Source organism: Nicotiana sylvestris, chromosome 6 (genome assembly GCF_000393655.2).
Source record: "Nicotiana sylvestris chromosome 6, ASM39365v2, whole genome shotgun sequence".
Lineage (NCBI taxonomy): Eukaryota > Viridiplantae > Streptophyta > Magnoliopsida > Solanales > Solanaceae > Nicotiana > Nicotiana sylvestris.
This window is the reverse complement of record NC_091062.1, coordinates 58672799-58685419: the sequence shown is the minus strand read 5'-3', so window position 1 is coordinate 58685419 and position 12621 is coordinate 58672799. Positions and strand designations below refer to the sequence as shown.

Sequence of the window (12621 nt, the reverse complement as noted above, 5' to 3'; positions counted from 1 at the left end):
TGAGTGAACTGCTTAAGCTGCCGTCCCGCCTGGGTTGAGATCGAAACCTAACTCACGCATCTAGGCTATTTCCTTTTACTACTGAATTCAATGATTGTTTTACTTAGTAGTCAATTGATTAAATTTTTTTTTAATCTTTTTAAAATTGAATTATCATTTAATACTTGTACATAATAATCAACTTAATTAATATTATTCTTTTTCAAGTCCCTCACTCAAAATCAAAAGCTCGAAAGTGTAGCTCCTATCTCTGCAAATAAACAATTACGTACAAACCCTTCTATCTCCCTTCACCAATAACTTTGTCTCAATCACTTCGATAAAGTACCAACATCTATTGATTCCGACGACGGCGACTAAGAATTTGTACTTTGTTAATAAGTTATCATAATCGTTATATTTTTAAAGAGATGCACACCGAAATTTAACGTTAGCATATGGCATATTTAAAGACAGTGTGCCCCGTTGCACTTAAATTCTGGGTCCGCCTCTGGCATCTACCTGTAAATTCTAAATTTGACCCAAAACAATGATGTTGCAGAAAGCTTGAGCAAACCATGGTGATAATTGTGGTTACCTTGCATAATCTAGCAGCCACGCTTTTCCTACAGCATTTTGGGATTTTTTGTGAGCAATTGGGAATAAAAAATAAAAACAAAAACTTTTCGTTAGAAGATGAGTGCTTAATAATGTATCCATTAATAATCTAAATAGTAAAAAATGAATCATGTTAGTAGTGTGTGTGAGAGATGTGGTTTAGATAGTGAAACTTCGAACATATGTTTTTTAACATGTCCTGATTCTCAAAAACTATGGAAAATGAGCCCTATGCATTAACATTGCCTTGATAATGATGAATTTTCTTTATGGTGAAATGATAAGATCAAAATAGCAAAAGATTGTTCTAATTCTGTTAATGTGCTAAATTTGAGTGTAAAGATAATGTGATATATTTTAGTGTACAGATATTGTGACATATTTTGAAGTGTAGAAATCTTGGATGTTATAATATGAATTAATTGAACCTCCAAATAGTGAGGCAAAGGCTTTATTTTACTATAATGAGTTTCTGAATAAAATTATTGCTAATTCTCCGAATGGCAATTTACATAATAAGTAGGAGTTTCTTGAAAACATAATTGCTAATTCTCCGAATGGCAATTTACATAATAAGTAGGAGTTTCTTGAAAACATACTTGCTAATTCTCCGAATGGCCATATACATAATAATTATGAGTTCTCATTAACGTGCTCGAAGATGGAATTTGCTTATATATTGATGCAATGCTACATGTTGATACGAAGAAGGAAAGTATTTGAGTTAGTTGCTATATATGCCCATGGATTCACGACTTAGTTCGTTGGGAATTATTATCATTGCTGAAAGGAGAAAAATGACGATTCGCCGAACGTTCATATCTTGTAGCATATATGTTAAAGACAAGGCTACTTTGGATGTGCATGTAGCTTGTGAAGATATTTGGAACATGTTTTCTTATTTGGACCAAGTTGTTCTTGTATATATTCCTAAAACACCATGGAACTAACAAATATACATGCCCATTTGAGTTACCAGCCCTTCTGAATAGTGAATATACTTCCCTCTGCTTACACACACACATTCAAGTATGCATTTTTCAATAAGAAAATTGACCAACTTTGGAGGCTTCTTCTCTTTTTTCCAACCCAACTATTTGTGTTATTATACTTTGCAACGGGAGAGAGTGTGGAGATGTGAAATTTTCAAAACTTAGAATGTGGAGCATGATGCTAATTATAAGCAGCACTTGATGCATTTAGCAAAAAAGGAGGAAGATGATGCTCTAACACAGCCAATAGTTCTTTCCCTTGGTTTGCCTCTTCCAGTATTACGCCGCCAAGCCTTTTGGCTGCTTCCACGAGCTGTCCCCTAAGTCTTTGAGATAACAAGCAGCCCCCTGCCTTAATACTTTCTCTATACAGTGGCAGGTATGCTATTGCTACCCTCAAGGGCCCAGGAAGATCCTTTAGACAGATGGGACATTCACTCCATTTCACGATACGCACAAGGTTTAAGTAGTGTTCTTGTCCTTGCCTAAGCCCATCGAAGAAAGCAGCTTCCGACCAATGTTCCTGAAGGAAACTCTTCAGATTGGGAGTCACAGCATCATCATCATCAGACTTAGCAATGCTGTCGGCAACAGCATAAGTAGCAACAGGGTCACCGAGGAAGTCTGAATGCAGAAGAAACGCTACCCCATCAAGAGACCCACCGCTTCTTTCACCAGCAGCCTTGAGAATCTCGATGCTGAGGGCAGCAAGAATATGCTGAGGAACGTGCGGAAGGAGATATGCAGCAACTTCAACCTGACTACTGGAGGTCGCAGCTGTGAGGGCTAGACATAGTTCCATGTCTCTGCATCCCCTTTTGACAAACCACTCGACAACCTGTAGGGATCCCCTCTCAGCAGCTCTCATCAGAGGGCCCAAGAAAGCCATTGCATTCCCCTCTTCCACCAAACATTCCATAGTTCCGATTTTACCATAATGGGAAGCAAATCCCAAAGCCAGGTCAACATCAACATCCAAGCTGTTCCTTTGAGCAATCTACAAGAGAACCAAAAGAACCAAAGATGAGAATGACAGACCACTTTCCCTCCGAATACACTGGAAAAGAACACAGCAAAAAAAAGTTAACAGAAATATAAAAGGAAAACACATCCTCAAAATTCATGTCCGCCAATCGAAAATACTGAAATCAAGCATAATGAGCAACATAAAGACTAAGACAGATCAGAGTATGACACAAACCCAATTAGACCACCATCCATAGCATTCAAAACCAGGATAACGACAAAGAACTCAAACTTTTAATGACTAACTGTAATCCCCACCAACAATCATGGTATGCAAATAGTGTATCTCTCATGCCAATCATGAAACACCAAACGTATCAAAGTTTCCAACTCCAGACAAGACAGCACTTGAGTGTAGTTTGCAAACATAAAGAAACAAAGATAGTAATTGGATATTATAATTTGAAGCCTGCAGTTCTACTCCCTTCTCTTTGCAACTCACATGAACTCCAAAATTGAAAGGACTAGGCCCTTCATTCCGTTTTCCCCTTTTTTACTTTTAAAAGGGGAAAATTGTGTCACTACGCCAGTACACAATTTAGTGCGGGTCTGCGGGGTTATTTTGAAAAGGGATGACCTATTATTTCCATGAGTAATATGTGAGGATTTACGATCATATAGATGGTGGTACCTAATTTGTTGCCTTGCTTTTACGCCTTTCTTTTGTCTAGTAAACGGCATGATGTCCAATACTAACAGAGGCATGCACTCAACCGTCTTGCAAGATGTGAAGCAGGAAGAACATTGAATTTATCCCTAAATGTTAGGCTTCTGAAACCATGTTGCATTCTTCATAGAGAGAAAGAGGAATTGTTGCTGGTATTGATGGCTAACAAAGGGTAGCTTCACAAGACAAGGATAATGAAGCCACTACATAGGACCACTCAATCCGGAGCAAACCACTTTGACAGCACCCAAAAGTGTGTCCAACAATGAGTCTTTCATTGCTTAAATCAGCTAAATTTTATACCCTCCATCACTCCACTAAAAACCGATAGGAACTAAATCGTAACTTCTAACTTCTTCGTCCAGGGATACAAGACAATTTTCCAAGGAATCCATTAGGTCAAGTTGTCATGAAATTATGAAATTTGAGACAACACAAATACTCTGATGTTCACAATTATATCAAGTTCTTCCATTTTCCTCCTCCTTCCTTTTATCCAATTAAAATTGATTGGTAAGACTTTACACCTAGATTTTAGGTGATTAGTATAAAGCATAAAAGCAAAGCTTTTTTTGGCAAGTACCATACTACATCCTTTTGAAACCACTCAGTAGTTTAAATGCTTTACTAATCTTTGTTGTTGTGTTGAATTATCGTAACTTATCATTTGTATCCTTTGAACCTTCCAATTTGATAGAAAATGTCCTCCACATCTTTTGTTTTGATGGTCCTAGATGTTTTCTCACAGTATAAAATGGCATATACCAGAAAATTCAATTATGTGTACTACCCAACTTGAACCCCCCTTCAATTCAATTTTTTCTGTGTTCATGCTAGCCTTTGTTCTGACAGTTGCTATGCTACATACTTTACAAGAGAGGGAGGGGGGGGGGATATGAAAAGGCAATTCATGGTCTTGTCAATTCATTAAGAGACATTTCCAAGGCAATATGAACCCAATATGGCAGGGCTCTCACGAAAGCTGAAGTTAGTTCCTGTTAGGACCGAAATAATCAGGTGTCATGCGAAAGCTAGTAAAGCAAACCTTCAACGACGATAAATCAAACAACATAAGAGAAATCTACCAAAAGAGACACAAACATTTAACGTGGTTCGGTCAACTGGCCTACGTCCACCGTAGAGATGAGCTATCCACTATATAAAAAGAGAGTACAAAATATCGAGAGAACAACCTCACGAAGAGGAAACTACAAGTGACTCACTAACACTTGTCCCGTAAAGTTCTCCCCCTAAACACGACTCTCAAGCCCCATGTGGCTACATTATGGATGCTCCTGAATGAGAAGGAAGGATCCTCAATTTATAGAACTCCAAACCTTTTCCTACAAGAAAAGGTATTCGCCAAATATGGAAGATTTGTAATTTCCTTCTACAAGAAGGAAAACCCAATTAAGGTAAACATGTTGCCCTTTCCTTCAACAAATAGGAAAAGAAAAACCCAACTATGACTACATTGTGGATGCTGCTAAATGAGAAGGAAGGATCCTCAATTTATAAAACTCCAAACATTTTCCTACAAGAAAAGGTACTAGCCAAATATGGAAGATTTGTAATTTCCTTCTACAAGAAGGAAAACCCAATTAAAGTAAACATGTTGCTCTTTCCTTCAACAAATAGGAAAACCAAATATGGTAAGAAAATCAGGACAACTCCTAACAATTCTCCCCTTTGGCCTGAATTTTCTGACAAAATAAACTTGATCCACTTCTTCACATAGCCTTCAATATGTCGCATCTCCAAATCTCCACCACAAAGTTTGTCTCAACGTGCGTAGCACACCGGTCAAATTTCTTAGACAAAAATCATGATTACCGTCAAATAGGTTGCGGCTAGAACTGAATCCGCTAAGATGAACTTGTCTTGAACCTCGCTCTGATACCACTTGTTAGGACCGAAATAATCAGGTGTCATGCGGAAGCTAGTAAAGCAAACATTCAACGACGATAAAACAGACAACAAAAGAGAAATCTACCAAAAGAGACGCAAACATTTAACGTGGTTCGGTCAACTGACCTATGTCCACCGCGGAGATGAGCTATCCACTATTATAAAAAGAGAGTACAAAATATCGAGAGAACAACCTCACGAAGAGGAAACTACAAGTGACTCACTAACACTTGTCCCGTAAAGTTCTCCCCCTAAACACGACTCTCAAGTCCCATATGGCTACATTGCGGATGCTCCTGAATGAGAAGGAAGGATCCTCAATTTATAGAACTCCAAACATTTTCCTACAAGAAAAGGTACTAGCCAAATATGGAAGATTTGTAATTTTCTTCTACAAAAAGGAAAACCCAATTAAGGTAAACATGTTGCCCTTTCCTTCAACAAATAGGAAAACCAAATATGGTAAGAAAATCAGGACAATTCCTAACAGTTCCATTAGGCTACGGTAGTCTGCACCTAGTCACACAACTGGACACACCTTTTGCTCCTTAATACTCCCTCCGTTTCAATTTATGTGAACCTATTTCTTTTTTAGTCCGTGCCAAAAAGAATGACCCCTTTCCTTATTTGGAAATATTTTACCTTTATGTAATGATATATAACCACACAAAATATATGTGCCTCATTTTACACCACAAGTTCAAAAGTCTTCTCTCTTTTCTTAAACTCCGTGCTCAGTCAAATAGGTTCACATAAATTGAAACGGAGAGAGTATTATTGAAGATATAAAGTGAAAAACTGGAAGGATCTCTATAATATATCCATTGACCAAAATAAATCATAAGAGAAGTGCTTTTGTAGATGCTTGAGAAAGAAAGGAATTCATATAAAATATTAGTAAATACATATGTAAAAAGAAGGATACGGAGAAAATGGTCACAAATGTGAGAACTGTGAAAGGCGATGCATGGACGAAAATTAAGGAACTACACCAGAGATCTACCTTGGAGTCATACTTGCTTATGCTTAGAAGAGTAACCAATAGTATACAGGTCCCATGGCGCACGCTATTTACAAATGATATTGTGGTGATTGAAGAAACTAGCAAGGGAATCAATCTAAATTGGGAACTACAGTAAAACACTCCAGAGAGCAGTGGTTATTGATTTTCAGATAAGTAAAAGTAAGACATGATATATGCACCACAAATTTAGCCCCCGTGAAGATTGTAAAGTGAAATTAGATGGAATTTTGGTGCCTAAATGTAAACAATATAGACATCTAGAGTCTAGACTTATTCTTCCAAGTGAATGGCATGACATATAAAGATGGAGCAGAAAGAGTTAAAATAGCATGGTAGAAACGGAAAAGTGCCAAGGAAGTGCTATGTAAAACAAAGATACCTAACAAAGTAAAAGACTATTTCTATTGAACACTAGCGAAACTAGCGGTGATCTAAGGCTCAACATACTCGCAAGATTCATGCAATAAAATTGCAGATGTTAAATGAATATACAATCTTACAAGATTGAATAAAATTATAAATGATAACATCCAACTGATAGTGCAAGTAGCACACAAAAAGGAAAAAAAGAGAGTATTTTAAGATGATTTGTCCTTATCCTAGGTATTACCGTTTATAGCCTGTAGGTGCATATGATGATTGAAAGGACAAAAAGGGATGGGAATTTAGATAGCCCTAACATCACATGGAGCTAAGTTGTCTTGCAAAACCAGCAAGCTCTTGAAGCATGCAACAGTGCAAACTTAGCTAAGAACAAAACATAATAGAACCAAAAGAATCTATGTTAAACGATACAAACAATTGAGATTAAAGCTTAGTTGTTTCAACACCTACATTAGGCTAGTGTTTGTCAGTAGCTTTTATTCTGCTCAGAGACTTCTATGTCCATGTAATTGACAAATCTAGAGAAACTCTACTTTTAAAGAGCCTTTATTTTTCTTAATAGATAAATTAATCAGTCTGAAATGAAATGAACCTGAAAAGAGCAGAATGGATACAAAACATTCATATAGTTGGACTCTACTAATTTGAGGTTGAGTCATACTTGATTAAAATAAAGTCAAATTAAAATGTCTCGTCAAATAATTTAAGGTTGAAATTTGACACAAGTTATTATGTGATGATTTACATGCACTTTACCAATCAAGTGATGATTACAGTTGAGAAATCTACAGACCAAGTGAAAGGCCTACACTTTAAAAAATTAGGAAGTCTATACTATGTCCACTTATTCACTTGGATAAGGAATTTTCTTAGCTTCTAATATCGGAACGTTCTTTTCTTTCTGACAAGTGTTTCTCCATTTTTTCTTAATCATCTATATGTTGTATTCACCACGCTTACAGTGTCATATAACATTTTCTTATGGATAACACATTGTAGCAGAAGTTCACTTTACACCTTGGGTCGCTAAAGGTAAAACACTCCCGCCTCATGCTTTACATCTCCGCCTTCAAGACAATGGAACTAGCAGAGGAAACTAACAGTGCGAAGTCGCAATCTATTATCTTACAGCATAGTGCCCCCAAATTTACGAGGTTCAATGGCTTTTTAGTTCCAGTGGGTGAATTCATCACAAAGCACTAACGCAGTGTAGCAACACCTAATAACGCAAAAGCAACAGTTTCTGGGAAGAGGAGTATGCTGAGAACCACACACACACAGAGAAATTTTTTTATATGTATAATGGCTAGAAACTTTAAGGTGTATTCACTGGTATTCTTGTGACAAACATGTGCACTGAAGTGAAAAACAGATGTTAGGGGTTTTGGCCTGGTCCTTCGTAGCCTCCAGAACCCAGAACAATTTCCCATTTTTCTGCCTTTTATTCTGTTACAGACAATAGTGGAATTAACAAGTTCTCATGCAAAAAGCTATTTTTTTTAAGGGCCAATAGGGCACTAACCTATTTTTTTTTTTTTTTTTAATAAATAGCACGACCAAAGTAGTTTCAACCTAAGTGTCCCAGCAAGCTAGATAGTCCCAAGTGTCTACTTTCCCTGACGGGGAAGTAAAGCCAGATCCATTATAAGCATTTCTCGTTGAGATTTCAATTTTGTTTTAAGGTGCATATGCATTTTCTTTTATTTATTTACTTTTTTGTATCTACTTATCAAAGTGAAATTTGAACAGATAGAAAGCACTAACAGTGTTTTGTAAGCCCAACCCAAAAACTAAGGCTGAGAATAACAAAAAAGCAAACAGAACATCCATGACAGGTGAAACATCATTACAAAGACAGTCGCAGGAGAATCTTTAGAAAGTACAAATCTGAAAAAGGGGATCGATGCATGCTTCTAAACATAAAACTAAAAGCATAAAACTCCAAAATCCAAATATATATCAATATACCTGCAAAAGAATGCGGACCAGCTCTGTACTCCCAAAGCGTGATGCTTCAAGAAAGCACTGATTGACATTGTCCGCACCCCCTTCCACCAACATGCTGAGCAATCCTTGAATTGCAGTAGCTGAAACTCCTGTTGCCCAGCCAGTATCAAATGAACTAGAGAAGAGTGTAAGCGGAAAGCAAGCTGCATCAAATGCTTCTGTGAAGTCCTTTCCAGTAAGGTGGTTCCCAGCAAGATCCAGAAATGTTTTGAAAGCTGATAACTGCAGTTGTATTTCAATGGCAGAGTTATGCCCAACCCTATACCTCTTTCCTTGGCAGCGGGAATGGTAACCTATACATTTAAGAGCCCATTCAGTGAACTTCTGAACCTTAGCACCAGCTTCAACCTTCAAAACTTCATCTCCATTGCATTCTTGCAGTCGTTCATGCAACCTGCTGAAAGTGGTGGTAAATATGTTAGTTCCACAAACATCTATAAAATAAGACATTAAGGGAAAACGAAAGAAAAACGTTACTTGACCTTGCAGATTATACCAAGGAAATTCCTATATATGAAGAATAAACTTTTCAAACTTTATGTCATCCTATGTATAATAGCAACAAACCAGCAAATGTAGAAAGCTTGCTTGTTTATTTCAATAACAAGAAAATGCAGGTTCTTCATGCCTACATTTTAGCAAATAGTCTAAAAGAGGATTTTCAGCATATAGATTAAACGGAAAAGGGCCTAAAGTACCCTATCGTATGATAAATGGTTTATAAAAGCCCCCCGTCCATCTATCCGTTTGAAAATATATAGAACGTTATTTTTATTTTCAAATTTACCCCTGCGACCAACGGAACTCCATGTGGGCATCTCATTAAATGATGTGGCGTTCTTTCATTTGTCCACGTGGTTCAATGGGGCTGACATTGTATTTGGGTATTTTTCGACCCATTAAACCGATCCGACCCACTCCTTTTACCTTATACCCACTCTTTTAACCCTATACCCACATATTTTACTAGTCTTCTTCCCCAATTTTTTTTTTTTTTTTTCTATTATCTCCTTGTCATCACCTCACAAAAACTCCACCTACACCTTCTCCACCACCTCTTACACCATCATCGACGCCATCCCTCCTCCAAAAACAGAAATCAATGGAAAATAACCCAGCTAGCAACATAAAGAACCTAGTTAATGAAGAACGACAAAAACGACTACCGGAAAAATAAAGATCAACATCAACAATGGGGGCTTCGCCGGAAAATTTCTCCGGCCAAAGTGAAGCTCCATTCTTTCCTTCAGTTTTTGAGAGACTTTTCGAGTCACTCAAGAAACTAGCTTAAAGCAACGGACAATTTCAGGCGATTTCGAACAGAAGGGCTCAACTCTGGCCGGTCAATAATATTTTGAGATCTATCCGTCGTTGCCTTTTGTATTAATACTTCGTACCCTTCTCCGGGCTCCGGCAGTATGGAGTGACGGCAGTAGCAAGAAAGAGTTAGATAAAAAATATGGGTTCGATGCTAAGAAAAAGGAGAAAAAGAAAAGCAAAATAGAAAACATAGAAATAAAATAGAAGAAAAAAGAGAGAACTAAGGAAGAAGAAGCCATGGTTGGTTGTCGGTGAAAGGTCCAGAGTTAGAAGATAGGATTGAATAAAACGGGTATAAGGCTCTAAATTGGGGAAGACGACTAGTAAAATATATGGGTATAGGGTTAAAAGAGTGGGTATAAGGTACAAAGAGTGGGTCGGATCGGTTTAATGGGTCGAAAAATACCCAAATACAATGTCAGCCCCATTGAGCCACGTGGACAAATGAAAGAACGCCACATCATTTAATAAGATGCCCACATGGAGTTCCGTTAGTCGCGGGGGTAAATTTGAAAATAAAAATAACGTCCTATATATTTTCAGACGGATAGATGGACGGGGGGCTTTTATAAACCATTTATCATATGATAGGGGTATTTTAGGCCCTTTTCCGTAGATTAAATAACTCAAACAAGAATTCCACAGGTTATTGGAAGCTGAGACACATGCTTCTTTTATATGACTATTGGAGAAAAATACAGAAAAACTATGTCACAGCTATGTATACACTAAGCATCCGTTGGCCAATATCTGGGATGGAAGAAGTCAGATTTCATATAATCTGATACACTGCACTAGAATCCTACTATTTTGACTAGACATGTATAGTTCAGATATGGGGAAAACATTCAATAGCAAATTAAAGACCTTTTCTACTATTCTTTTAAGCATTCAAATATGGGCCAAAGCACTGACCTTTGTGCCATTGCAGTGACAGTATTTGCAAGGCTCATTGTTCGACTCTGGCAAGCAGAAACACAAGAAGCAAGAAATGAAGTCCTTAGGACAGCCCGAGTGAAGTCAAACGCACCATTACCAATAATCTTCTTAATCAAACCCGTTATCCCATACAACTCCTCTTGACTAGTTAAAAACCAGATTGAATCCAAAGCAATGCATAAAGTGTCATTCAGAGTTTGGGGATCAGCGAGTAGGATCAAACTCTCGGCCAGCTCCCAATCATGGCCGCTCACAGCACCCTGGAACAATCGCCCCAACTCAATCCTATCTTGTCTGCTAAGCTTTTTTTCAGGAACCGATTTCTCATTTTCCGAATCAGAATTTTCTAGCCTTGATTTAATCTTATTAACTCCACAACTACAGCCTCCAGCTATTAAGTCCTTGTAATGTACAAGTGGAGCTTCTCTTGAAAATACCACTTTCCCATTGCTTCCCTCACCTTTCACTTGTACAGTTTCCACTGAACAAATAGTCTCTTCTTCACTAATGTTGGAAGCTGCCTTATCTTCTTCCATATTAACAATTCAACACCCAAAACTGACCAAATACCTCAAAAATCAATTCCTTCCATCTAAGAATTCATCAAAAACTCAAATTTAAGCACACCACAGAAACAAAAAAAAAAACCCAAAATTTAAAACAACAAGAGATCAAAACCCCATCAAATTGCAGAACTAAAACCCTTCTACAATTACCAAATTAATTTTTTATGAAACATATCTACCAGCAGACCTACAAGGCAAAAGAATCTCATCAGCTACAGAAAAAGAAAAGAATAAAGAACAACAGAAAACAAAAATTCAACAGAGAAATGAAAGCATAGGGAGAATCAGCTTACATAAGAAAAGGAAAAAAGGGAAATATTTCAAGAAAAGAATAGAGTGAAAATCATTGTGGAAGTGAAAATGAAAGAAAGAGAGGAAACAACCTGATATTATTATTATGAGGGGGAGAAATAGAGAAACCCCTCTGCCTCTTCTTTGCCTTGGGTGGTTACTGGTTACGAGTATTTTGCCTTTCTCCAAATATTATGCTTCTTTCCCACTCTCTTTTTTCATTTGTTTATTTTATCTTCTTTTTTCTCAACAAGTTTTCATTTGTTTCTGGGGAAATTTTATTTTTGGTCCTTCTTGAATGAATTTTAATTTAATCAAGATCCTTGTGAGGTGATTAGTACTTCTTCGATAAATTTAATGAGACAAAACTTTGAAAATAAAGTCGTCTTTTGATATGGAGTGTTTTACTTTTTATGTCGTCTGAATTAGTCGTTAGTCGGGGCCCAAAAAGAATACTGAATATTAGGGGTGTTCATAAAAATCCGAAAAATCGAATCAAACCGACCAAAGAAACTGATACTTTTTTAATTTGATTTGGTTTGGATTTTGAATTTTAAAAATCGAACAAATATGGTTTGATTTTGTTTTAATAAAAAAATAACCGAAAAAAACGAACCAAATGGACTATAGAAATAGCTATTTAAAATTTATTATTACACACACACACACACACACACACATATATATATATATATATATATATATATATATATATATATATATATATATATATATATATTGATGAACTAAATCAAATAGTGATGAATAATTTAAGGACTCAATTAAAATAGATTATTTTTAACATGAAATAGATTCTTGTATTTAGCAAAAGAAAACTACAACTAGAATGTGAAGGAAAAAAAGTAAATTATTATAATAGCAAGAATTAGACTAAAAGTG

The 12621-nt window shown here is 36.6% G+C and overlaps 1 protein-coding gene across 5 annotated transcripts; it reads right to left on the bottom strand.

The window, feature by feature from the left end:
- Window positions 1-1477: 1477 nt before the first annotated feature.
- Window positions 1478-11930, bottom strand: LOC104244167 (ankyrin repeat protein SKIP35-like). Of its 5 annotated transcripts, XM_009799520.2 has the most exons (5): window positions 11814-11927; window positions 11581-11617; window positions 10841-11456; window positions 8567-9002; window positions 1478-2586 (listed from the first exon to the last, which is right to left on the bottom strand). In XM_009799520.2, exons 3-5 carry the CDS (start codon window positions 11398-11400, stop codon window positions 1771-1773), a joined length of 1812 nt encoding a protein of 603 aa, XP_009797822.1. In that variant the 5' UTR covers window positions 11401-11456; window positions 11581-11617; window positions 11814-11927; the 3' UTR covers window positions 1478-1770. The 5 variants fall into 5 exon arrangements, with proteins under 5 accessions (XP_009797822.1, XP_009797820.1, XP_009797824.1 ...); XM_009799518.2 differs by having other exon boundaries at window positions 10841-11617; window positions 11814-11930; XM_009799522.2 differs by having other exon boundaries at window positions 8567-8999; window positions 10841-11617; window positions 11814-11930.
- Between the last annotated feature and the right edge of the window lie 691 nt (window positions 11931-12621).